The sequence below is a fragment of the Mustela nigripes genome, chromosome 14, assembly GCF_022355385.1.
Source record: "Mustela nigripes isolate SB6536 chromosome 14, MUSNIG.SB6536, whole genome shotgun sequence".
In the NCBI taxonomy this organism is placed as follows: domain Eukaryota; kingdom Metazoa; phylum Chordata; class Mammalia; order Carnivora; family Mustelidae; genus Mustela; species Mustela nigripes.
The window spans coordinates 57830461-57854364 of record NC_081570.1 but is presented as its reverse complement, the minus strand read 5'-3'; the positions used below and the strand labels follow the sequence as shown (position 1 = coordinate 57854364).

The 23904-nt window shown below is 35.5% G+C and overlaps 1 protein-coding gene across 1 annotated transcript in view; it reads left to right on the top strand.

Annotated features, from left to right (window-relative positions):
- The first annotated feature begins 623 nt into the window (after nt 1-623).
- ANKRD13C (ankyrin repeat domain 13C) overlaps nt 624-23904 on the top strand; it is a 97069-nt gene continuing 73788 nt past the window's right edge. Inside the window, exons 1-2 of the mRNA XM_059375097.1 lie at nt 624-1375; nt 22682-22723. Of these exons, the coding sequence (XP_059231080.1) occupies nt 931-1375; nt 22682-22723 (487 nt within the window). The 5' untranslated portion in view covers nt 624-930. The remainder of the gene's footprint in view (nt 1376-22681; nt 22724-23904) is intronic.

Genomic DNA, 23904 nt, shown 5'->3' with positions numbered 1-23904 from the left:
CGCTTGAAATTCATTTCTCTAAAATTTGAGTGACCTCCCGTCTTTCCGTTTGCTGAATAGCCTGTTTTCCAAGGTTAGCTCCTAATCTACGGTGACTTTTAGGACTAAAATTTGTCTTTTTTTTTTTTTGTGCAATCCAGTTCCCCATATATTCGTCGCGCGGTGAACTACTGTACCCAACTGTTTTGTCTTTCCTCCTCTGCTGAGCTCTTTGGAGCCAGGAGTGGCGTTTAAAAAATTTTACTAGCTCGGTATACGGCACAAAGTAGATGCTTAGTAAATGTTTACTGAACGAGTGTCTTGTGCATGATCTCACTGACATCATATCCTGTGTGCCGTGGCGTCAGTTTGCATTACTCTGCGGGAGGCCCAGATGTCCGAGGGTTTAAGTCATCGTTTATAACGTGCATCGAATATCTCAAACACAGGTTAAAGGTCTCAGACTGCACCGAAGAAGCGCGGCCCCCGCTGGCGGTCGGATTCTCAGCTTGGGGCGGAAAGACGCTGCCTGGGAGGCGCCGGCGCTGGGCTCTGCTCGGCGAGGGGAAGGTGCAAGGGAGGGAGCGGGTACCTCACTTATCGCGGTGTTTCCGCCCTCCTCCCGAGGGAGCTCTCGCGAGAGAAGTCAGGGTAAGATGGCCGTGCCCTGTTTTTCGGTGTGAGGCAGGCGGCTGCGGCAGCAGGGACAGGGATCCTGGTGTCGTGGGCACCTGAGCTCTAGCTCCCCCCAGCGAGCGCGCGTCCCTTAGTGCCTAGGCGAGAGCCGGCTCTTCCGCCAGGAGATGCGTTTGTCCCAGGCTCGGGGGAGCGCTGAGAGTACATGCTGCGCTGGAGGCGCCTGGCCACCGCTCTAATAGCCTTGCGCCGCCGCAGCGCTACCTCTGTCGCGGGCGGTGAGCCTCCCGGATACCCTCTCTGCCCCTGGCGGCGATGACCGGGGAGAAGATCCGCTCACTGCGGAGAGATCACAAGCCCAGCAAAGAAGAGGGGGACCTGCTGGAGCCCGGGGATGAGGAAGCGGCGGCTACCCTCGGCGGCACCTTCACGGGAGGCAGGCTTGGGACAGGCGGCAGGGGCAAGGGCAGCAAAGCCTGTCATAAGATCTTCAGTAACCATCACCACCGGCTGCAGCTGAAGACAGCTCCGGCCTCCTCCAATCCCCCTGGCGTCCCGGCCCTGCCGCTGCACGGTTCCTCCGTGACTACCACCACCCAGTCCCCGGCTCTTCTAGCGGGCACCAACCCCATTGCTGTCGTCGCAGATGGAGGCAGTTGCCCCGCACACTACCCGGTACACGAGTGCGTCTTCAAGGGGGATGTGAGGAGACTGTCGTCTCTCATCCGCACGCACAATATCGGACAGAAAGATAATCACGGTGAGGAGTGCTCGTCCCTCTCCACCTTTCCCTTCCCGAACCCAGGGTGTGCCTCCCCAGGCCAATGGAATTCTAGGCTTCTCTCCAACGATCTTTCTTTCCTCTCCTTTGCCCATCACCCGGGCCAAATGCCTGTAAATCATGACCGTTTCAGTAATAGCATGCCAGTGGTCAGGGGATTGGTTCTTGTGGGTGCAAAGGAATGTTTCCTCTTTGCCCACTTCAGAGTTTCCTTTCAGAAGCTGTTTTATCTTTGAGTCAGGCCTTCAATGTATTGGTTTTTGACAAATTTTAAATAGTCTCTTATCCAACCTGCCCTTCTTCCTTTGTTTGTGCAACTGTTTCTTTTCTTTCTCTCCTCGTCTCCCACCTTGGGATTTCGAATTTTGAACGTGTAAATGGCCCACCTCCCTTCATTACTTAGGTACAGATCCAACTTGACTGCAACTGGTTGTTGTGATTTCTACCTGCCATCAGGTTCTGTGTTTCTATTTCTCTGCTTTCATGAAACTTAGTTTGATACAAAGTGTCTACACTTTGCATTTAAGATAGAATGTAGAATGCCTTGGTTTCTGAAAGCCCCACAGTAGAAATTTGTTGGCATTTGATACCTAGAGCAAGTAAAAAGTGACTAGAGCAGCCAAAATTTTGTTGGAGTAGAGTTTTGAGTGTTTTGTTTGTTTTATGTAATTGCTAACAATAATGTTTTATCTTGACTGTGACTAAAAATAGTACTATGATTTTTCATAGTAACTTCATCATAGCCTATATGACAAAATAGAGTATCATTTATTATTCAAGGACTGTATTTCTACTTTCTACCTTAACTCATTAGCTGATTTTTTTTGGTTTCTTTTGTTTTAAAAACATTATATGATTGAGTTGATTTATAAGCAACAGTACATTTATTAATGAAAATGAAACACTGATATTTTCAACATTTAATAAGCCATTTTAAATTGGGTAGTTGACAAATATTGTTGCTAGCTCTGCTTTTAACTGAACATGACTGTTGTATACATTCAATTAAAACACACTCAACTCTGCTCAAAATAATATAACACATTAATGAAATGCTTGCCTGAGGAATAAACTCCCTTAATTCCACTGGACTCCAGGCTTCTTATCTAAAATTAGGGCAAAAATGGAGATTAAAAAAAAAGAATAAGATTTTTCTTAGTGGTTTTATAATTTTCTAACAACTGCACTTGTATCTGAATTTAAAATATTGTAATATTACTGTCATTTATCATAATTCAAATCCACAAAAAAGTACCTAAAAGCTGCACCCAGTTTTTCATTCCTACACTTATTTAATCATTTTACTGTTGTTACAACAAGCGTAATAATTGTTTGTTGATGAAAATTATATTCTGACACTTTGGGAAATATATTGTATTAGAAGGTGTGTTGTAGTTTCAGGCTATTCATCATTTATTAGGGAGTTTGAAGAATTGACCTTCATAGTAGGTGTATATTTATGTGTGTGTGTGTATATATATATATTTTTTTTCCATGGGCCCTTGAAATATTTGTGAAAATAGATGAAAGTTTCTTTTTGAGAGTTAATTTCCTTTGAAAGAAGAGCTAGTTGAATATGACTGACAAGTACGATAGGATAGTATTTTACAATTGATCCTCCTGGTTAATCACAGAAGGTACTTAATTACAGGATTATTGAGCTTCCATATTCTGTAATTCAACGTTAAATAGTTGGTCTGTTAAAATACAAATTCTGTTCATAGTAACTAGAATCCTAAATCTCTTAAACTCTTGTCCTTCATCCCCTCAACTTCACTTTTTAAATTGCCTTGATATACCAAATATTTGTATGGTACTTGTATTTTTGGTGTTTCTGATGATTGTAACCAGTGGTTCACATACTTCTGGAAAGTGTAATTGTTTTTTCCCCTGAAATATATATTTTCATCTCTTGCTGTGAAGTCTCCTAGGAAGAGTAGCTTATATTTAATATGCTACTTCTTTAGTCCCCTTTCTTGGTAGCTGCATAATTCCCCCATTACATTACTTTTATTCCTGGTATTTTAACTAACCTGGATACTTTATTTAGGTTTTAAGGATATTTTTTCCTTCACATTACAGAAGATAAATGTCTTTAAAAGATAAATTTTAAGTCACCAAACAAATATAAGCTATATATTTTAATTGGATTGTTACAACGTGATAAGTGCATAGCATATTCATACACTCATATAGGTATATAGCAAAACCATACAGTCATACTGCATCATACCACATGGTTAGTTTTATATTCACCAAAGAGATTCCTTCTATAATGTGTTGATGATGATTATCATCATCATAAACACAATTTACTGAGAATGTCAGCACTATGTGGAATGTTATCTACATTATCACATTTTATTCTTACAATAGCCTTGCAAAGCAGATTGTTTTATCCTTATTTTAAAGGTGAGAAAAGTGAAACCTAGAGATGCAGGAAAACTTTGTTAAAGTTGCGTATTTGGTATAAATTGCAAAGCCGGGAACTGAACTAATAGCTGGAACTCAATTACGTGGTCAACCTCTGCAAATATGTCTATTAATTAGGACACACTGTCCTGCACAGAAGTAAATTCTAATGTGTAATATGGTAATTTACAACAAAGTTCTTTAATATATATTTTCTCATTTAGTCTTTATAGTATCCTTTTTTTTTTTTTTAAGATTGAATTTTTTTATTTACAAGCAGGGGGAGCCGCAGACAGAGAGAGGATGGAGCAGGGAGCCTGATGTGGGGCTCTATCCCAGGACACTGGAATCATGTCCTGAACCAAAGGCAGACTTTTAACAGACTAAGCCACCCAGGTGCCCCTTTATAATAGCCTTATGGAGGGACGCCTGGGTGGCTTAGTCATTGGATATCTGCCTCGGCTCAGGTCATGATCCCAGGGTTCTGGGATCGAGCCCCACGTCTGGCACTGTTCAGCAGGACCTGCTTCTCCCTCTCCCTGCCGCTCTCCCTGCTTGTACTCTCTCTCTCTCTCTGTGTCAAATAAATAATATCTTTTTTTTTTTTTTAAATAGCCTTATGGAGAGTTTTTTGCCATTGGACAACTTTCAGAGTTTTTCTGTAGAGCCCAAATCTCACACTTCTTTGTTCTGTTTCTTTTTTATGTAATGGCACAAATAAATGGGCTCCCTCATCCACATGATAGCCCTTTAGATATCTGACAAAAGTTGTCTTTTTTTTTTTTTAAAGATTTTATTTATTTGTCAGAGAGAGAGAGAGAGCACAAGCAGGCAAAGTGGCAGGTAGAAGCAGAGAGAGAAGCAGGCTCCCCTCTGAGCCAGGAGCCCGATGTCAGATGCAATCCCAGGACTCTGGGATCAAGACCTGAGCCGAAGGCAGCGGCTTGACCGACTGAGCCACCCAGGCATCCCAGCTATCACATTCTTACCTTTCGGTTAAACATTCCTGACTTCTCTGTCCATTCCTATTAACAGCATGGTTTTTAAAGTCCTTACATGGTCCCTGAAATAGTGAATACTATATAATCATGTTAAGTAAGTAAATGAAAATCCTATTCATCTTTTTAACAAAACTCAGTTTGTCAATTCTTCCCTTTGAGGATTGTGCTCTAGACTAACCTTACAAGTAAAGACAAAAAAGTAGACCCTATTGCTTTAAGCAATATATGTTTAGTAATGTGTACTACTAAAAAGCACACATTAAATAATACAGTGCAAGAGTATGTTAATTTTTTAATACTGCGTTTTCTCAAGTGATTAGCTATCTCTCCATTCTATCTCTTCTTGAAGGTTTTTTTTTTTTTTTAGCCTAAAACAGGGCTTTATGTTTATTAAATTTTATCTTGTTAGTTTTGATCCTTTATTCTCTCTAGCTGGAAAGCTTATTGAACCTTAATTTGGTCACTGTTTAGCTCACTATTCATTAGCTCTTTGAGTTTCCAGTGATCTCTGATTTGATAAACGTTTTTTGGAGTGCGTATATAATGTGTACTTACAAATTACTGACTTGAATAGGAGCAAGGATCAGCTTTTTCTTTTGTGGTAAAATGTTGGTTGAGTATGAATTGCCTTTTCTGAATCATCAGTTATTTTGAGGAATATTGTATTTGGATCCAAACATATCTTTGAAATATAAGTTAAATACAGTAATAGGTGTAACATCATGAATATACTGTTTTCAGATATGCCAAGTGATTATGACTCATTGTATATTTCGTAAAAGCATTTTTGGGGTGGGAGAAAAGATACATTACATTAAATGTACACAAATTTGTTAAATTTTACATTTTTAGTGTATTTGAGTTAATATACATTTTTCTTTAGTATAGACTTAAAGTTTAAGTCTAAGCCCTTTTTCACATTGTAAAAATTTTTCTGAATCACTTCTTGCCATTAGTAGTAAAAGTATCATGATGATATACTTTTTTAAAAAATAAATAATGGTAATGAGTTTTACTTCTTTAGCACCTTTAGAATTGAGAATGCTTATGGAGCATACAGAACACTTTCTTGATTTTTGACTGTACTTCTTTTTTGTTAAACTTAAAAATTTTTTTTTTCCCTTGAGTTAAATATTCTTTGGGCACTTGTCAGAAAGTTTTAGGTACCAGAGTGATAAAAGTCCTTGATATGTGAATTGCTTAAACCAGCCTTTCCTAGATGTGAGAAATTTGTGATGTGAGATGTATTCTGACAGATTTGGCCGTTTCTACTGCCTTTAATGATATTGCATGGGATGTGACAAGCCATCTTCTCCATACAGTTAATTTTCATTTTTACTGAGAATTTGTGTAGCTATTTCACACAGTAATTAGAAATTTCAATTGTGAGTTTAATTTCAATTGAGGATATTGCTGCCAATGTTGGTAACTCAAGGGAATGATAATGAAATGGTTAATATGTGTAGTCTCTCTGCCTGGTGGTGGTAGATTTCTTCAGAGAGGGATTTTAAAACATCTTAATTTCAGAATGATTAAAAATGTATGTTTGAGAGTTGAGGCAATAGGATAATCTGTTTGGTGCCTATGTGGTAGGTTTATTTTGGCTTATTCTATATACATCTTTAAATTTCCTTCTGATATTTTCTTCTTTGTGTTTGACCCTAAAATCTTTATGATGGGTGATTTAAGAAAATAATGCACCTTACGTCTGTTTGAGAAGTGACTATGAAGTTACAGTTTGCATGCCCCCCAAAAATCTTGAATTAAGCCTTAGGTGAACAGTTTTAGCTAAGAAAGTTAAAATAATGGTACATCTTTAAAAGAACAGTTATAGTTTTATATTTTTTCCCTCATGTTATGTGGTCTTCTCTGGACTTTGTTTTTGAAAGGTAGACCTCAGTTTGTCTTAGAAAAAAAGTGAAGTAGTTTTTGGGGTGTAAGATAATCCATTAAAGTGTCCTGCACCCTCACTTGGAATGAGGGTGGTTTGGCAGTGAAATCTGTCACTTTATTGATCTATCAGGGTTGATTCAGTTAATCTCTATGATAACGTGAATATGACCTTCCTCTCACCTCTTCTTCCAGGTGCATCTCCTAGCATGTGCATGTACTTGGGTTAAGTGGACATGTTTCTTGATGGCATCATATAAGTATTAGAATGTGACTTCACACTTAGAATAGGGATGTGAACACATCTGCAGAGCTACCTCTTAAGAAGGTGGGGGGAATCCTCTTTCCTGCACTGGGGAATCTCTCCTTTCCTTTACTGAGCTGTAATAGGAGCAGTAATTCTGACCTTTCAACTTTGGCAAAAAAAGAAAGCAGAGTGAGCAGTTATTGATCATGTTGTGTTCTTTGCAGCCTCAATAAGGCAGGAGAATTCTGGAGGACTCCTGGAAAAACAGAATTCTAGGCAGTCTTTCCCTAGTTAATGTCATCCTTGAGTCATAGAAATCTAATGCAGAGTATAGTGTAATAGGATGCTTTGGGTTCTAGAAAATGAGCATAGTTCCTTAAAAATTGACCGGGAGCTGGGCAGACAAATATGTTCCTGTTCACGTTCTATTTATTTCACTGGGGGATAGATGGAAGATCAGTTTTAGAGTACTACTGAGGCATGTAAAATGGGGTAGGAAAAAGAGAAAAGGTCTTTTTCCTGTCTGAAAATTATGAGTGGTGTTTGTTACCAGGATATATGAGGTTTAACTTTGTGGCTTAGTTGAACTTCATCTGTTTTTGTGCCTGTTACTCTTGTTGAAATCCCAGAGATAATCTGCAAAACTAGAAAGCTGTCTCTGTATTTGGAATTAGATCTAGCTTTGAGACTACGGTTCTCTACGAACTAGTTTTTATGAAATTATACTATTTACTTAAGCACTGAAGTAGGTAGATATAATAATATCTTTCTTGTGGGGCATTATAGTCTCAAGTGGGAGACTGCACTTAAAACTATTTTCAAAGACTAATATGATAGTAATATCCATTGATACCAATAATTTACTCTCACTTGTGGTGTTAAATGCTTTTTGGCAGAAGACATTTTTGTTCTGGAGGTTTAGATAGTACTTTAGGTAAAGTTTTATCTGGTACTTGAATGTATACTGCCTATAGAGTACTGAAGAATTAGGTTTATTTGACTCTCTTACAAGTCATCTTTAATCTGCTGGTATAACTTGGTTTAGTATATTTGGATTCTTGGCTGTAGATATTTATCAGGCATGTTAACACACGTGTTCTCTTACTCAGCACTGTACTGAATTCTATAAAACCACCTATGCTGTGTTGAATATCCTCTTAAGCGTATATATCCTTTGGTTGACTTTCATAAAGAATCATGTGGAGACCTGCATTGTTCTGGGATGGAATGCTTTTTGGAGAGTAAAAACAGATTTTAACACTACTCTAATGGTTCTTTATATATTTTTTTCTTTTCCTTTTTCACCCATTCCTTCATTTAACAGATATGTACTGAACTCCTAATATGTGACAGTGTTTTAGGTGTTGGGATTATAGCAGTGAACAAAGTGGCCAAAGTCCCTGCTCTCATGGAGCTTGCATTCTAATGGGGGAAGATAAATAATAAGCTAATAAGTATTTGATATGACTGATAATGATAAATATCTTGGAGTGAAATAGAGCAGGGTAAGGAGAGAGGGAGTGCTGGTGTACAGGGGAGGGGAAGTGCTAAGTATTTCAGTGAGGTCAGGGTCAGGGAAGACATCAGGAATAGGAGAAGTTTAGTTACTTAAAGAAAATTAAGGAGCAGATACTGGCAGAACAGAGTTTCAGACAGGGAAAAACAAATGTAAATGTACCATGTTCAAGGGTCAGAGGGAAGGTCAAGTTTGGTTCAAGGGGAAGAGTGGTAGGAGATAGGAGATTTGAGAGGTAGCTGTAGGTATAAGCATGTGGAACTTTTGTAGACCATTTTTAAGGATTTTGGCTTTTACTCTGAGGAAAATAGGAAGCGAGGATTTTGAGCAGAGGAGTAATACGATCTGATTTTAGAAGACTCAATCTGGCTACTGTATGAAGCAGAAACTTGGATGGGCAAATGTCAGTTTAACATGCTGTAAAAGTGGGGGTAGCTTTGAAAATAATGAGAAGGTAGAGCTGGTTAGGAGTTTATGATGGATATAATATGTGTTTATGTGGGTTTTAATAGTATAATATTGTTTATGAGAGAAAATACAAAAATTCTCCTTTTTTACCGCTTGGATGGGACTTGAAGGTGTCTGTAGAAGCTGGAGCTATGTTGGTTCTAGTACTTAGAATGTCCTGTTTTCTCCCTAGTTAAGGGGTAGGTGAAATCAAAACTATTTTTGTGATAATATAAAGTCATTGCTTGCCTTTTTCCCTATGCTGACATTTTTGCTGGTGGTACAAAACCAGTGGTGAGTAAAATTGTTGCAACCTGAGTACAAGTCTCCCAAACGACTAGTATTACTTGCTTATTTACTGCCACATACTTGTAGTAAAAGGAAAAAGCCAGTTTCACATAATGTCTTTGATGAAATTGTAGAAAAGATTAATTTTATTAAGTCTTAATCTCAATTACTTACCTTTTTGATATTCTTTATGACATAATGTATATTTTGCATGATCTTCTTTTGCCTACTAAAGGGAAACAAGGGAAAACATTTGTATAGTTGTTTGAGTTGTAAGCCACAGTAGCAGCTTTTGTCATGGAACACCATTTTTACTTGAAAGAACAGCTTACAGGCAAACTATGGTTATTCCAATTTGGATACTTGGCAGGAATTTTCTGGAAAAAGAATGAAGAAGCCTGTGACTTCACAGAAAATAATTGGTAGTATTTATTACCAATTAAAAAATTCAAGCTTTGAATCAAAAATTAACATTTGGGAAATTTGTCTTTGTCACACTAATGTTGACAGCTTCTCTTACTAAGTTTGACAGCTTCCCAATATTTAAAGTCTTCTCTGGTCAGATTGGTGATATTACCAAATGTGTGGTTTTTGTTTTTTTGGTATAGTGAAATGGGTTGACATTTGGAAGATCGGTATAACTCAGTCAGCTTATATTTTTCAAATGATCAGTACATGGTATTTTAAAATCATGCATCAGTAAAAGATCCATTTAAAGTTCAAGAGAAACCAGTGCATTTCAGTGTAACTCAATAGAAAAAGTTTATTGATAGGGTTTTAGATTTCACATTGCTGCTAACCTTTAAGAAATCACCACTTACTGGGGTGCCTGGATGGCTCAGTGGGTTAAAGCCTCTGCCTTTGGCTTGGGTCATGATCTGCGGGTCCTGGGATGGACGTAGGGCTTTTTGCTCAGCGGGGAGCCTGCTTCCCCACCCGCACCCCCCCCCACCCCTCTGCCTACTTGTGATCTGTCAAATAAATAAATAAAATCTTAAAAAAAAAAAATCACCACTTACTGAGTTCTGGTGTAGTAGCAAAGAATATAATTATTTAAGAAGTCTATTAAAATACTCTCTTTCTTTCTTTTTTTTTTTTTTTTTAAGATTTTATCTATTTATTTGACAGAGTTCACAAGTAGGCAGAGGCAGGCAGAGAGGAGTTTGGGGGGTGGGGGGGGGAGCAGGCTTCCTGCTGAGCAGAGAGCCAGATGGAGGGCTTGATCCCAGGACTCTGGAACCAGGACTCTGGAACCAGGACCTGAACTGAAGGCAGAGGCTTTAACCCACTGAGCCACCCAGGCACCCCACTCTTCTTTTTTTCAACTGCGTCTCTTCTGTATCTAGATTTTCTTCATATACTTCAAACCAAAGCAAAATTCACACAATTCAGTGCAGAAATAATTATAAAAATCTGGCTATTTATTTATTTTAATTTTTTAAGAGTTTAAAATAGCATATTCATCATTTATTTTCATTTTAGAAAACAATTATTTTTTCATAAATTTATATTGATATGTAATGGAGTGATTGTAAATGTAAAGTTAAAGTTTTATAACATTTAATTTTAATTACTAATATAAATATCAATAGATTTGTCCATATAAATAATCCATATAAAAGTTGTTTAATAATTATTAAGAGTATAAAACGGGTCTTGAGACCAAAATGTTTGAAAACAATTGGTCTGGTAAAAAGCATATAGATTTTATAGTCATGACTCACACATTTCTAGATATATAGCTTTAGGAAATTACCTAACTAGTGTTAACTTTATTTTTCTTAGCCATGAAGTAGGAGTAATATTTGTCTCACGGTATTGGGCTAAGATAAGGTTTATAAAGTATATTGCATAGTGCTGGGCACATATAATGGATGCCCTTTTAATGGTTAGCCTTTTGTTTGGCAATTTGCATACTTTAGCACTGCAGTGGTCTTAATGTTACTGGAATGTTTTTTATTCATTTGGCAGAACAGAATTCAGTTTATTTACCAAATTAGAACCAAGGCATCTGATTTCAGATTTAACAGCTACATTGTGGAAAGTTGGCAGAAGGTTATTTTAAGTTTTTAGTATCTTTTATGTAACAAGTTAGCTGAAGCAGCAGGTTGAGGAAAGCTTTAGAAAGCTGAGGTTTAACTGGGACATTTGAACCCTTAGTTTCATGGTATATTTGGATAGTGAAGTAACTCCAGTGTTGGGAAGAGGATGAGGATGAAGAAAATGATGATTTGCATTTAAAATATTGAAATCAAAGCATGATATTTGGTATCCTTAATTATATGTGTATTTCTGATTATGTATTTATCTGTAAAGTGAGAGGGATTGGATGATTGAGTACAAAGTCATTTCTAGTTCATAAATCTTTTGAAAATGTGATTAATTTTGACGTGTTACAGTAATTTTAGTTTGTTACTTCAGTGGGTACTGATGATTTACCCCCCCCCCCTTTTTTTCTTTCCAAATTTTAGTTTTTAGAAGGGGGTAGGGACAGAGGGAGAGGGAGAGAGAGAGAATCTAAAGCAGACTCCACACTGAGCACAGAGCCTGACTTGGGGCTCAATCTCACAACCCTGAGATAATGACATGAGCTGAAATCAAGAGGCAGACCCTTAACTGACTGAACCACCCAGGCACCCCACCCTTTCATCTATATATTCCTTGATGGTTTAAGAAAACAGTAATAATTTAGGTATATAAAGGCCCACTTTATACCTAGTTTACCTAGGTACTCTATCTAGACTTTGGTGGATTCTCCTTAATTTGTGTAATTTTTTTCAAAAGTTATTACATTCAAATGCTACAAAATTATAAAAAGACATAAACAATACATTATAAAAATAGTTTCCTTCCTGGTGCTCCTGGGTGGCTCATTGGTTAAGCTTCTAACTGTTGATCTTAGCTCAGATCTTATCTTAGGATCCTGAGTTCTGGTCCCCCTTTAAAAAAAGTTTACTCTCACTCATCTTTACCCACTCAGTTATCCTTCTTGAGAGCAACTGATGTTATCAGTTCCTTGTTTTCTTGTCACCATTGTGACCATTTAGAACATGGTCTTTTTTCCTTTTCTCCTGGAAGATAGAGAAATGAAGAAGGGTAACTATTACTACCTTTTCTAGTATTAAGGGAAAAAATGGGTATTCACAAATTTATATGTTTGGTTTTAAATGTCAGATTTATATCTCAATCTGGACTTCTCCCTGGAGTTCCCAGATTTTATAATCATCTCCACTTGGGAATCTCAGATATTTCAAAATTTGCTTGTTTAAAATGTTATTATTTTCTACCTTATCCTCTCCCATCTGGCCACCTAGTCATTTATTAAATCATATCATTAATTATCTGTTTGCTCAAGCCTCAGTCATTGGGATCATTTGTCTTACCTCCTTCTCCTAACCATACATATCTAACTAACAGGTTATTTTGAACACCCTACTTTCTGTCTCCACTGATTGGTCTCCACCGCCGCTTTGAGACCAGTTTTTATTATCTTTTCCCTGGAATACTGCACTAACTCATATCTAATTTCTGTGTGCCCCTCCATTCCATTCTGTATATGGTGATAAGGGTGATCTTGAAATGTAATTTGTATGATGTCATGTCCCTGTTTAGATGCTTTCTCCACTTAACAGTAAGCTCATATTTCTTTATTTTTAAAATATTTTATTTATATGACAGAGAGAGAGTATGTACAAGCAGGGAGGCCTGTAGGCAGAGGGAGAAGCAGACTTCCCGCTGAGCAAGAATTCCCAGGACCCTGGGACCATGACCTGAGCCAAAGACAGATACTTAACTGAGCCACCCAGGTGTCCCTAAGTTCATATTGCTTACCATAATTATGGAGACCTGCATGATCTGACCCTTGCCTGATTCTCTGATATAATCTTATACAAATCTCTTTTTTTTCTATGTTCTGGTCATACTTGTTTTCTTTCAGTTCCTTGAATCTGTCAAGTTATTTCTGTTCTCTGTGATGCCTTTCTTCTCATTCTTTGATTTCTTAGTTCTTATTCCTCTTTGAGAGCTCATTTTAAAAATTACCTCATAGAGGGATTTTCCTGCCTGAAGAATTAGGTTATGTCTTTCATTATTATTTTTGGTCTTAGCTTTTTGTTATTTTTCTGAATACCTGTCAGTCTATTTTGTTGCATTTTGTTTTTTTCTCTTTTGTGACTATAAGCTCTGTGAGAACAAGAATTATTTCTAGCTTCTTAATGGTTGAATCTTTAATGTCTAGCACTATGCCTAGAACATAGAATGCTCAGTAAATATTTATTAAGTGAGAGTGAATGGGTTTTACCTCCAGGTAAAATTTTGGAAAAATAACAGAACGTTTGAACTTCTTTTTCAATTTTATATTAAAACACAATAATAACTCTAGAATCAAGTAAACTAGATTATGAGAGAAGATTTTATATATAGAAATTATATATAGAAATTATATTGACTGACAGGTGTTCTCTCCTGGAAGCATTGCAGTATGACATGAAACCCTTACTGATTACAGCATGGGTCTATGAACACAATAAAAGAGCAAGATAGTTACAGTTATTGAATCACTATGTTATGCACCTGAAACTAATGTAACATTGTGTGTCAATTATACTTCAATAAAATTTTTGTTTTTATAAAAGGGCAAGATAGTAAGTATAGGCTAAGCTTGCAGGTTGTACCATCTGTTGCATGAAAGCAGCCATCAGCCATGGATAAAAAATCAGCAAGTGGTTACATTTTGTTAAACCTTTTTTATGTCACATCCCTGAATTGGAGGATGAGAATGTGCCTAATATGGGAAACAGAAGGGTGCCTGGGTGGTTCAGTGTTTGGGTGTCAGACTCTTAGTTTCAGCTTGGGTCATGATCTCAGGGTGATGGGTTCAAGCCTCACATCAGGCTCTGTACTGGGCATGGAACCTGCTTGGGATTCTCTCTCCCTCTGGCCTCCCCATCCCTTTCACCCTCTCTCTTTCTCTCTCTAAAAGATATATGGGAAACAGATGGCAGGAGCAAGTTTGTGCCCTGCAGCAAGCCTACCCCTTCCTTTTGCCTTTGTTTATTGTTGTCCTTAGGATTATAGCAGTAGGGAAAAAAAATTATGCTATTTCTAGTACTTTATTGAATAGAAAAATTCATACCAAACAAGCAAGTGGGCAAGAAAGCCTTTTTAGTACACAGCTAGACTAACCTGGGTGATGATTTTTTAAAATTAAAAAAAATTTTTTTAGTAATCTCTGTACCCAGTGTGAGGCTTGAACTCACATCCTTGAGATCAAGAGTCAGATGCTCTTCTGACTGAGAGACCCAGATGCCACTACCTGGGTGATGATTATTAAGGCAAAATAAGATGTCCGGTACAAAGGCTTTTTTTAAGGAAGAAATCATTAGGAACATGAATAAATATTTGCTGCAATTCTAGCAACTTTACTTATCCCCCACTTATCTTCCATTTATTTATTTTAAATGACTTTATTGTGATATAATTCACATACCATACATTTGATTCTTTTAAACTGTACAGTTAAAAGACTTTTGGTGTATTCAAAGTTGTGTAACCATCACCACAATTTAAACAGAAATCCTGTACCCTTTACCTTTCACTTCCAACCCCTCCCACCATTTCCCTTAGCCCTAGATAGCCACTAATCTACTTTCTCTATAGATCTAATTATTCTAGACATTTCATGTACGTGAGATAAAACAATATGTGGTCTTTATGCCTGGCTTCTTTCACTTAGCACATTGTTTTCAAGGTTCATCCCTGTTGTAACATATATCAAAATTTCATTCCTTTCTATTGCCAAATAATATTCCATTCCATTTTATTTATATATTCACCAATTAATGGACATTTGTGTTGTTTCTACTTTTTGGTATTATGAATAATGCTGTTATGAACATTTGTATGTAAGTTTTTGTGTGGACATGTTTTATTTGGGGGGTATATACCTTCTGTTGGATTGTGTGGCAACTCTGTGTTTACCATTTTGAGGAACTGCCACACTCTCTTCCAAAGTGGCTACAGTATTTTACTTTATATGAGGTTATTTCCCTTCTCTTCTTTGCCAACACTTGTGTTCTTTTTTATTATAGCTATCCTAGTGAATATGAAGTGGTATCTAATTGTGGTTTTGACTTGTATTTCCTAATGGCTAATGATTTTGAGCATCTTTTCATGTACTTATTGGCCATTTGTTTATCTTTTTTAGAGAAGAAGCTATTCAGATCCTTTCCTATTTTAAAATTGGGACTTTTAATATTATTTTGTTGTGAGAGCTCTTTATATATTCTGGATATTATTACACATATAATTTGCAAAATATTTTCCCCTCAGAGTTGTCTTTTCACTTTCCTTAAATGCAGCACATTTTAATTTTGATGAAGGTCAGTTTATTTTTGCTTTCATGCTTCTGTGCTGTGTTTTTGGTGTATCTGAGAAATTGTTACCTAATCTGAGGTCACAAAGATTTCCTCATTTTTCCCCCCCAAGAGTTTTATAGTTTTAGCTCAGACATTTAGGTCCATGGTTTATATTGAATTAATTTTTGTGTGTAAAATGATTGATCCATTAATATACAGATCTGTCTTTATACAAGACAGATCTGTCTTTATAAAGATCTGTCTCTATACTGTGTTGATTACTATGGTTTTGTACTAAGTTTTGAAATTGGGTGGTGTAAATCTTTCCACTCTGATGTTCTCTTTCAATTTAGATTGGGTACTTTGAATTTTTATATGAATTTTAGGCTCAACTTGTTATTGTCTTCAAAAAAGCCAGGTGGGGTTTTTTGAAGGAGACCATTTTGAAATTATAGACCATTAGGTCATCTTACCAATGTTGAATCCATGAACTCAGATGTCTTTCTGTTTATTCAGGTATTATTTAATTTCTTTCAATGCTGTTTTGTAGTTTTAGGAGTATGTCTTGCACCATTTTCCTTCTCTTTGATTCCCATGCAGCAGCTGTCTCTCAACTCTTTGATTCGCTTTGTTTTATCTAGGGTATTAGAATAGAGTCTCAGAGGAAAATGCTTAAATATCAGCTTATTCTTTCAGCTTCAGAGTTTAGAAGGGGTTTCTGCTGTTCATTTTTTGAACAAATTGAGAGGAAAGTGGGGGCTGATTGTCCTTTCCCATACTAGAGTTGAATAAATCTTCATTTCAGGATGGATGAGCAGAAAAAAAGTCATTTGATGGTCTTTGAAAAATAATTCATTATAAAAGATGTATCATTATAAATATCCTGAAGATACTGTTAAATAAAGTCTTGACAATATAGAAAATTGGATGAAAGATGTAAAAAATCAATTTGAAAACAAAGATTAGAGGAAAAGGAGAAAAATATAAAGAATGAGGGATAAACAGTAGATTTCACGTTATGAGTAGTATGTATTTCCAGAGAATAAAATAGAATAAATAAATCAGAAGCAGTACTCAAAGCTATAAGTAGGGAAGAAAACATTTTTGATCTAAAATTGGTTCAGACTCCAAAGTCAGAGCTCATACTGTGTTCCAGGGAGAGTCAATGAAAAGAGATTCTTCATATTTTGGTGATATTTTGAAATTTAATGTAGAATTCTACACATATACAAGTAAAGAGCATAGATTGCTATTGAACAAATGAATATTAATTTGCCTCAGACCTCTCCAGTATTAGAACATGCTTGCTATTAATATCTTCCAACTGTAGAATTCTTTCTAGGCAGTTATTCATTTGTGGAAACAACAATGTTCTAGAAAATAGAGTAACTACCATGCTGTCATTCCTGAAAAGTATTATTCAAAGAAGTATCCCAGCTCATAAGAGATGAATTTACATGATTAATACAATAAAAGAGAAGTTGAATCAGAAAAGGGTTGATAATGAACATTGAAACCAGTTAAATATACCATACATGAAGTCTAATAATCATAGCAAATATGATTACAATCTTGAGAGTTAATTTCCAAAAAAAATCTTTCGATTCAAAATTTAGAAGACATGCACATATTCTATAAAGGGTAAGAAAAAGGTTTATAACTACTCATTAAATTAATGAAACAAAAGTGGAGATGAGAAATAAAAGTGTGGACTTTCTCATTTTTTATTAAAGGGAATTGGGGTGCCTGGGTGGCTCAGTTGGTTAAGCATCTGACTCATGATTTCAGCTCAAACCGTGATCTCAGGGTCATTAGATCGAGCCCCACATTGGGTTCCATGCTCAGAGTGGAGTCTGCTGGAGATTTTCTTTCTCTTGCTCTCCCTCTACCCCTCCCCCTGCTCATGTGCTCTTTCTCAAATAAAATCTTTTTTTCTTTTTTTTTTTTTTAAGATTTCATTCACTCATTTTACAGACAGAGAAGCAGGCAGTGAGAGGGGAGGAAGTAGGCTCCCTGCTGAGCAGAGAGCCCGATGATGATGCGGGGCTCGATTCTAGGACCCTGGGATCAGGACCTGAGCTGAACGCAGAGGCTTTAACCACTGAGCCACCCAGGCACCCGTCAAATAAAATCTTAAAAAAAAAAAGAAAGAAAGAAAGAAAAAGGAAATCAAATGTGTGGTTTATTTCTTTACTTTGTTAGATAAATGTAAGTTTAAAAACATTTTTTTAAAAAGGTATACCCCTGGGGATAAAAATATATGTTTATAAAAAATAAAAAATTAATTAAAAACAAAAAAACAAAAAAACAAACAACAACAACAAAAAAAAACAACAACAAAAAAGAGGCCAGGGAGCTGGCTAACCCTCTTTCTACCATGTGAGGATATAAGATGGTGGTTGTCTGCAACCTGAAAGAGGATCTTCACCAGAATCCCACCATGCTGGTACCCTGATTACAGAACAGAGGAAGAAACATTTCTCATGTAAGCCATCCAGTCTATAGCAATTTGTTATGGCAGCCTGAACAAAGACAACAAGTCATCAGTATCATAGTTAAGAATAAATATTTACTTATAATGTAAAATAAATAAATAAATAAATAAATAAAAATAAAAAGGTATTAATTTTGCTACAAATAGAATTTAAAATATGTGTCTATATTCTGTGTTACTGCAGAAGATAAGTTACATTTTAAAATTCTAAATAAATAAGAATAGATAAGAAAAACAAAAGCACTTACAAAATAGGAGTCTCCCAAAGTCTGTTTATGATAAATAAGACTTTCTCTTTCTGTATCACATTAGTAATGTTCTTGCCATTGTAAGTGAAACTCATTGCAAACTAGCTTATGCCCAAAGGTATTTATTGATTCATATAACTGAAAATGGTAGGGTAGGAACTAGTATTGGACATGTATGTATCTACAGTTCTTGCAGGTCAGGACTTTTTTTTTTTTGGTTGTTGCTTTGTTTTTTAAATAATCTCTTAGCTTTGCTGTTAGAGCTTCCTCCTTTTCTCTTGCAACTGAGCTTTATTTATTTCAGCTTTCAACCTCTGTACTTAACATTTTGTGCTGGAGAATTCTTTGTGGGAGGAAACTGTCCTATGCATTTTAAGGTATTTAGCAGTATCCTTGGCCTCTACTCTCTAGCTGGCATTAGCACCCCCACTCCTCAGTTTTTATAACCAAAAATGTGCTAGGCATTGCTAGCTGTTCTCTTGGTGTAAAATTGTCCTTGATTGAGAATCACTAAACTATGTTGTAGAGAATATTTGGTCCCATACTCATCTTAAAGCACTGTAGTTCTAGCGGTAAAAGACAGTCTTCCCTATGAGTTCTAATAAAAAAGGAAAGAAAGAAAAGAAAAAACTTTTGGAAAAGAACCTTGACCCAGGTGGTTGTTGTGCCATTTCCTGAAACATTTTCTAGTTGGATATCAAACTGGTTAGGTTTGAGTCATGTGTTCTCCCTGGTTCATGTACTTAGTGTATAAGGTTTGTCATTGAGGGGAAGGAGTAGGGAAAAAATTTCCAAAAATAGTAACCGTGACATATGTTAGAAGAAAAGGACTTTTAGGAGACACATCTAAAGGAGATGGGAAAAAATGGAAAATTTATTCTTGAGTTAATGATAAAAAATATGAATGGCAAGATTAATTACTGATAAAATTGAACTTCAGGTAAAAATGACTTAAAAGCACTGAGAAAGTAATTGTGATAGAAGTTATAATCATTAGTGCTAATAAAATTATCTCATCTTTATGCATTAACAGTACCAAAGAATGGAAGGCACAGAATTACAGATTCGGAGAAAAGTTAGCAAGTAAAATAGAAGTAGAATTTCTGCCTATAGTAATAATAGACTAGATGATTAGGACTAGTCTTCCTTTGAAGCAAATAAGAATAAAATATTCAATTTAAGGGTATTGGAGATCTAATGAGGTAGAAGAGAATTACTGGGTCAAGATCTGGCAGAAGATGGAAATCCAAAGATTTGAGCCTTACATTTTAGGTTATTTTGCCTCAGTAGTTTTTGCAAAGCCAAAAGTAGTAGTTAAGAGGCTGAGCAGCACTTTTTATAGCCTCTCTGGGCTAAGAGGACAAAAGATAGAGTCAGGGCCTACCAAATGTGGGGTATCTCTTAAACACTGCTATTTGGGCTGTGAACTGAGGAATACGAATGACCAAAAGGTAAATCAGTTCTGATGGAGGCTAGAGCACAGCTTTGAGTCATTTGTGAGGGCCAGAAAAAAATGTCAGTCCGTGGGTTAATGAAGTGTAGTACCCCCAGCCAACATGCCAAAAGCAAGTGGAAGTATCTGGAGGATTTGTTGCTTAGGCTTCCAAGTTTTTATATAGAGAGCTCATTAAATGCTATATCCAGTATATAATTAAAGATGACCAGCACTTTAAGGAAACTGAACAACATGAGTGAGAACTGGCGGGGAGGGTACCCATCAGAGCTTCATTTTTTGTAATTATTATTAGAGGATTTAAATATAATAGTATTTTTTATATTCTTGGGAGATAAGAGACAAGTTGAATATTTATTTAGTTTGAATATTTTATTTTTCAATAAAAATTGAAATCATGTATTTGAAAATGAACTAAATAGAAATTCTCAAATGGAAAATACAAGCTGAAATTCAAAGCTAAATAAATAGGCTTACTAACAGGTTTAGATCCTGAAGAAGACAGAATTCATGATCTTGGAAATAGGTTTGAAGAACATATCTATAATGAAAATGGAAAGGGAAAGAAATTTAAAAAACATAGAAAAGGTGACAAGTTCTACTATAATTGAACCCCCAAAGAGAAGAGAAGAAATGGAACTAAGGCAGTATTTGGAGAGATACTTGCTGAGAGTTTTACAGAACTGTTGAAAGACACTGACTTGCAGATTCAAGAAGTCTGACCCAAGCAGAATTAAAAAAGGACTCCACATTGAAGTGAAATGGCTGATGATATATAGCCAGGAATGTCAACATTAATTTTAGAGGAGGGGTAGAAAGTTCTATGGCTAGGTTTTCATCAAAAAAGGAGACCATAAGACCAATATAGTGCAGGGGAAAAATAACAGCGAGTCAATAATTAGATACTCGGGACAGTGTTCTTCAAGATTAGAAGTTGAACACACATTTACAAATAAGAACCTGAGGGAGATCACTTATCAAACCTCCACAAAGGGTAATCTTGAAGGATATGTTTTGGATGGACGAAAAATGATTGTGATGGAAGGTTAGAATTAAAGGAAGTAATGTAGAGCACAAAAATGGTAAGTAAATCTAAATGAATGTTGACTCTTTAAGAGAAAAATACAAACTTGTAGAACTAGATAACGGCCTGAAGGAAGATACCTAGCTCCCTAAAAAGTCTGAGCTATTTGGAAAATTGAAGTTTGTCTTTTTGGAAAATAGTCTTATACCGATAGCTTGGTACCTAATGAAGTTTACTTAAGTAGTATTGTGAGCAAAACCTCTTTTCTGGGGACATGCTTCAATGTATGATTATTAACAAAGTTTGCATATCTCAACTGGAATTCGTTTTGAGGTGTGAAAACTGCCTAGTAGCTAAGGGAAATTTTATTTTGGAAAATCATAATGTGAATTATGTCCCCAAATCTTCTTATTGTTTTTGTTGTTCTAATATTAAGATGAAGAAATTGATTGTAGCCCAGGTTTTTGTTTTGTGAAATTATTTACAGAGAAAATATAAGTTTAATGAATTTATTAAACTCCTAAATTTTGCACAAAAATTGTATTTACAGCCAACAATTCATATTCCATTGTGCTTGTATTGAGCAAAAGATTTTGTGTGTGTGTGTTTACCATTTTGGTAGTTTTGTCAAGCTAAGAGATTGGTGTAGATCATATATAAGGTTTTTAAAAACATAGTCAAATCTTGTTTTATCCTGTATTTGATTTTTTGGTAAGTGTGCAGCTTTTATTGACAAAAATTGTTCATGTGGTACCTTCTGTAAAAATGCTAATATCTGAAAATTAGTATATATAAATTTATTCAGTAACTTTATTTTAAAATACTACTGTTGGGGCGCCTGTGTGGCTCAATGGGTTAATAAGCCTTTGCCTTTGGCTCAGGTCATGATCCTGGGTCCTGGGATCGAGCCCCACATTGGGCTCTCTGCTCACCATAGAGCCTGCTTCTCCCTCTCCTGCCTGGTGCTTCACCTACTTGTACTCTCTATCTCTGTGTCAAATAAATAAAACCTTTAAAAAAATTATCTTCTGTTATTTAAAAAAAATTACTGTAGGTTTGCTTTCTTTTATAATCAAGATGTTTTTAGGCTACTGAGGTGGCTTAGGATGTCATTTTGAAATTAAATTAATCATTATATAGCAACTAATAGGCTATAGTCCAAACTTCATAGCATAGCCTCTAATCATCATTATCTTTTGCTCATCTTTCCAATTTCATTATTTACTATTCTCTTTACTGCCACTAGTATAAAATAAAAATTTGCTTCCTAAATATAAACTATTCTTGCATTTGAATTTAATTTGGGGGTATTGTTTTTGACATGGAATACTAGTCATTGTTGCTTTGTTTGCCTTTAAATTTCTAATCCATTTTTCAAGACTCATTCCACTCTATCCCTCTTCAATAGTTAATTGTATTTGTACAGGCAAAATTAGGAGCTATATTTTGTGTTCCATTATCATGCTATACTCTCTTCTGATAAATAAGAATAGCAATTATTTATTTTCATATAAGACTTCTGAACAAATTGAGGACTGGGATTAGGTCTTTTTTGGTATCTGTCCCCAAAGATGAGTATATAGTAGGTTTTTAAATTGCTGAATGAACAAAGAATGATATGATAAAGAAACTAGAAACAAAGGAGTCTATGAAATCTATTGGGAAAAGAAACCTCAAAAGCAAACTGAGTATCCTTTTTAGGTGAGCGTTGAAGGGCGAGGAATACAATACGTTGTGGTTAGAAACCATGGCATGTTCTCTTTCTTTGAATTTGCCTATAAGGAAGATCATTTTGCAGTCACATTATTTTTGTTTCAAATCTGTCAGTGAAATTTCTGAAGGAAATAAAACCACCTTTAAATAAAATTTCCAATGTTTTTATACTAATATAATTTTTCTTTAATTTTAGGAAACACTCCTTTACATCTTGCTGTGATGTTAGGAAATAAAGGTTAGTAAATATTTCCTTTCTTATGTTTAACTTCACTCATGTAATTTCAGATTTAGTTAAAATTTTTAAATTTTGTTTTTTGAGTTTTTCAAAATCTACCTGATTATTTTATTGGCTAATTGAGTTAGGACTCAGTATATTAAAATTAATATTTTCTCATTTTCCGAAGTTTAACTTAAGAGTTAGTGGAAATCCTGTACTAATTTTATGCTTTTTGAAACTATGTTTTTTTCTTATTTTATGATTTTATCAAGTAAGTATTTATAATTTCCAACTATTAAGATTTATTAACTATTGTAATCCTTTTAATATTCAAAGAATTTATAAGATTTTTAATAAGGATTGTTTTATATATCTAAACTCAGAAGACTAACCTTTTTTATGTAAGATGGAACTTGTATATTCTTTAATTTAAAAAAACCTTCATCGACAGATGATTTAGAAGATTTACTTAAAAAGAAAAGATTTTATTTATTTATTTGAGAGAGAGAGAAGGAGAGCATGAGTGGTGAGGGGGCAGAGGCAAAGGGAGAGGGAGAAGTAGACCCACTGAGCCGGGAGCCCAGATGCAAGCCTGATCCCAGGATCCTGAGATCATGACCTGAGCATAAGGCAGATGGCTAACTTACTGAACCACCAAGGTGCCCCTAAAAGATTTACTTTTTATGGCTATCCCTAGAAGTAATAAAATCTTCCCAGTGATCCTGGAAAGGGAGGATTTCAGGTAGTGGATCGGCAACATTTTGATGCTGGATTTTTAAATTTTAGATGTGTTTGATAAAAATTTTTAAAAACATATAGTCTTAAATTTTTAAAAAGGGTATTGAAGTTTTGTTAACACTTTTCTTTCTGTTGATCTAGAAGTATCATTCTGGAACATCTGTTATTGTTACACGGTATAACAGATTTGGTGTAAACATTTGATCTGAATGTATGCAGATCCCAGGAGTGTAACCAGAACTTGCTTTGTTGAGAAACAAAATTCTTTTGTTAGTTTTTTTTTTTTCCATTAGTTTGGTTTTTAAGGTTATATGCTTAAGCATGTGATCTACAGACTGATTTAATTTTGATTTTAATTCTATATAAATTGGTGACTCAAATTTTTTTTAGTTCTTTTTAAAAATTTAGTTATACTTTTTTTTTTAATTTTTAATTTTTTTTTTTTTTTTTTTTTTTTTTTT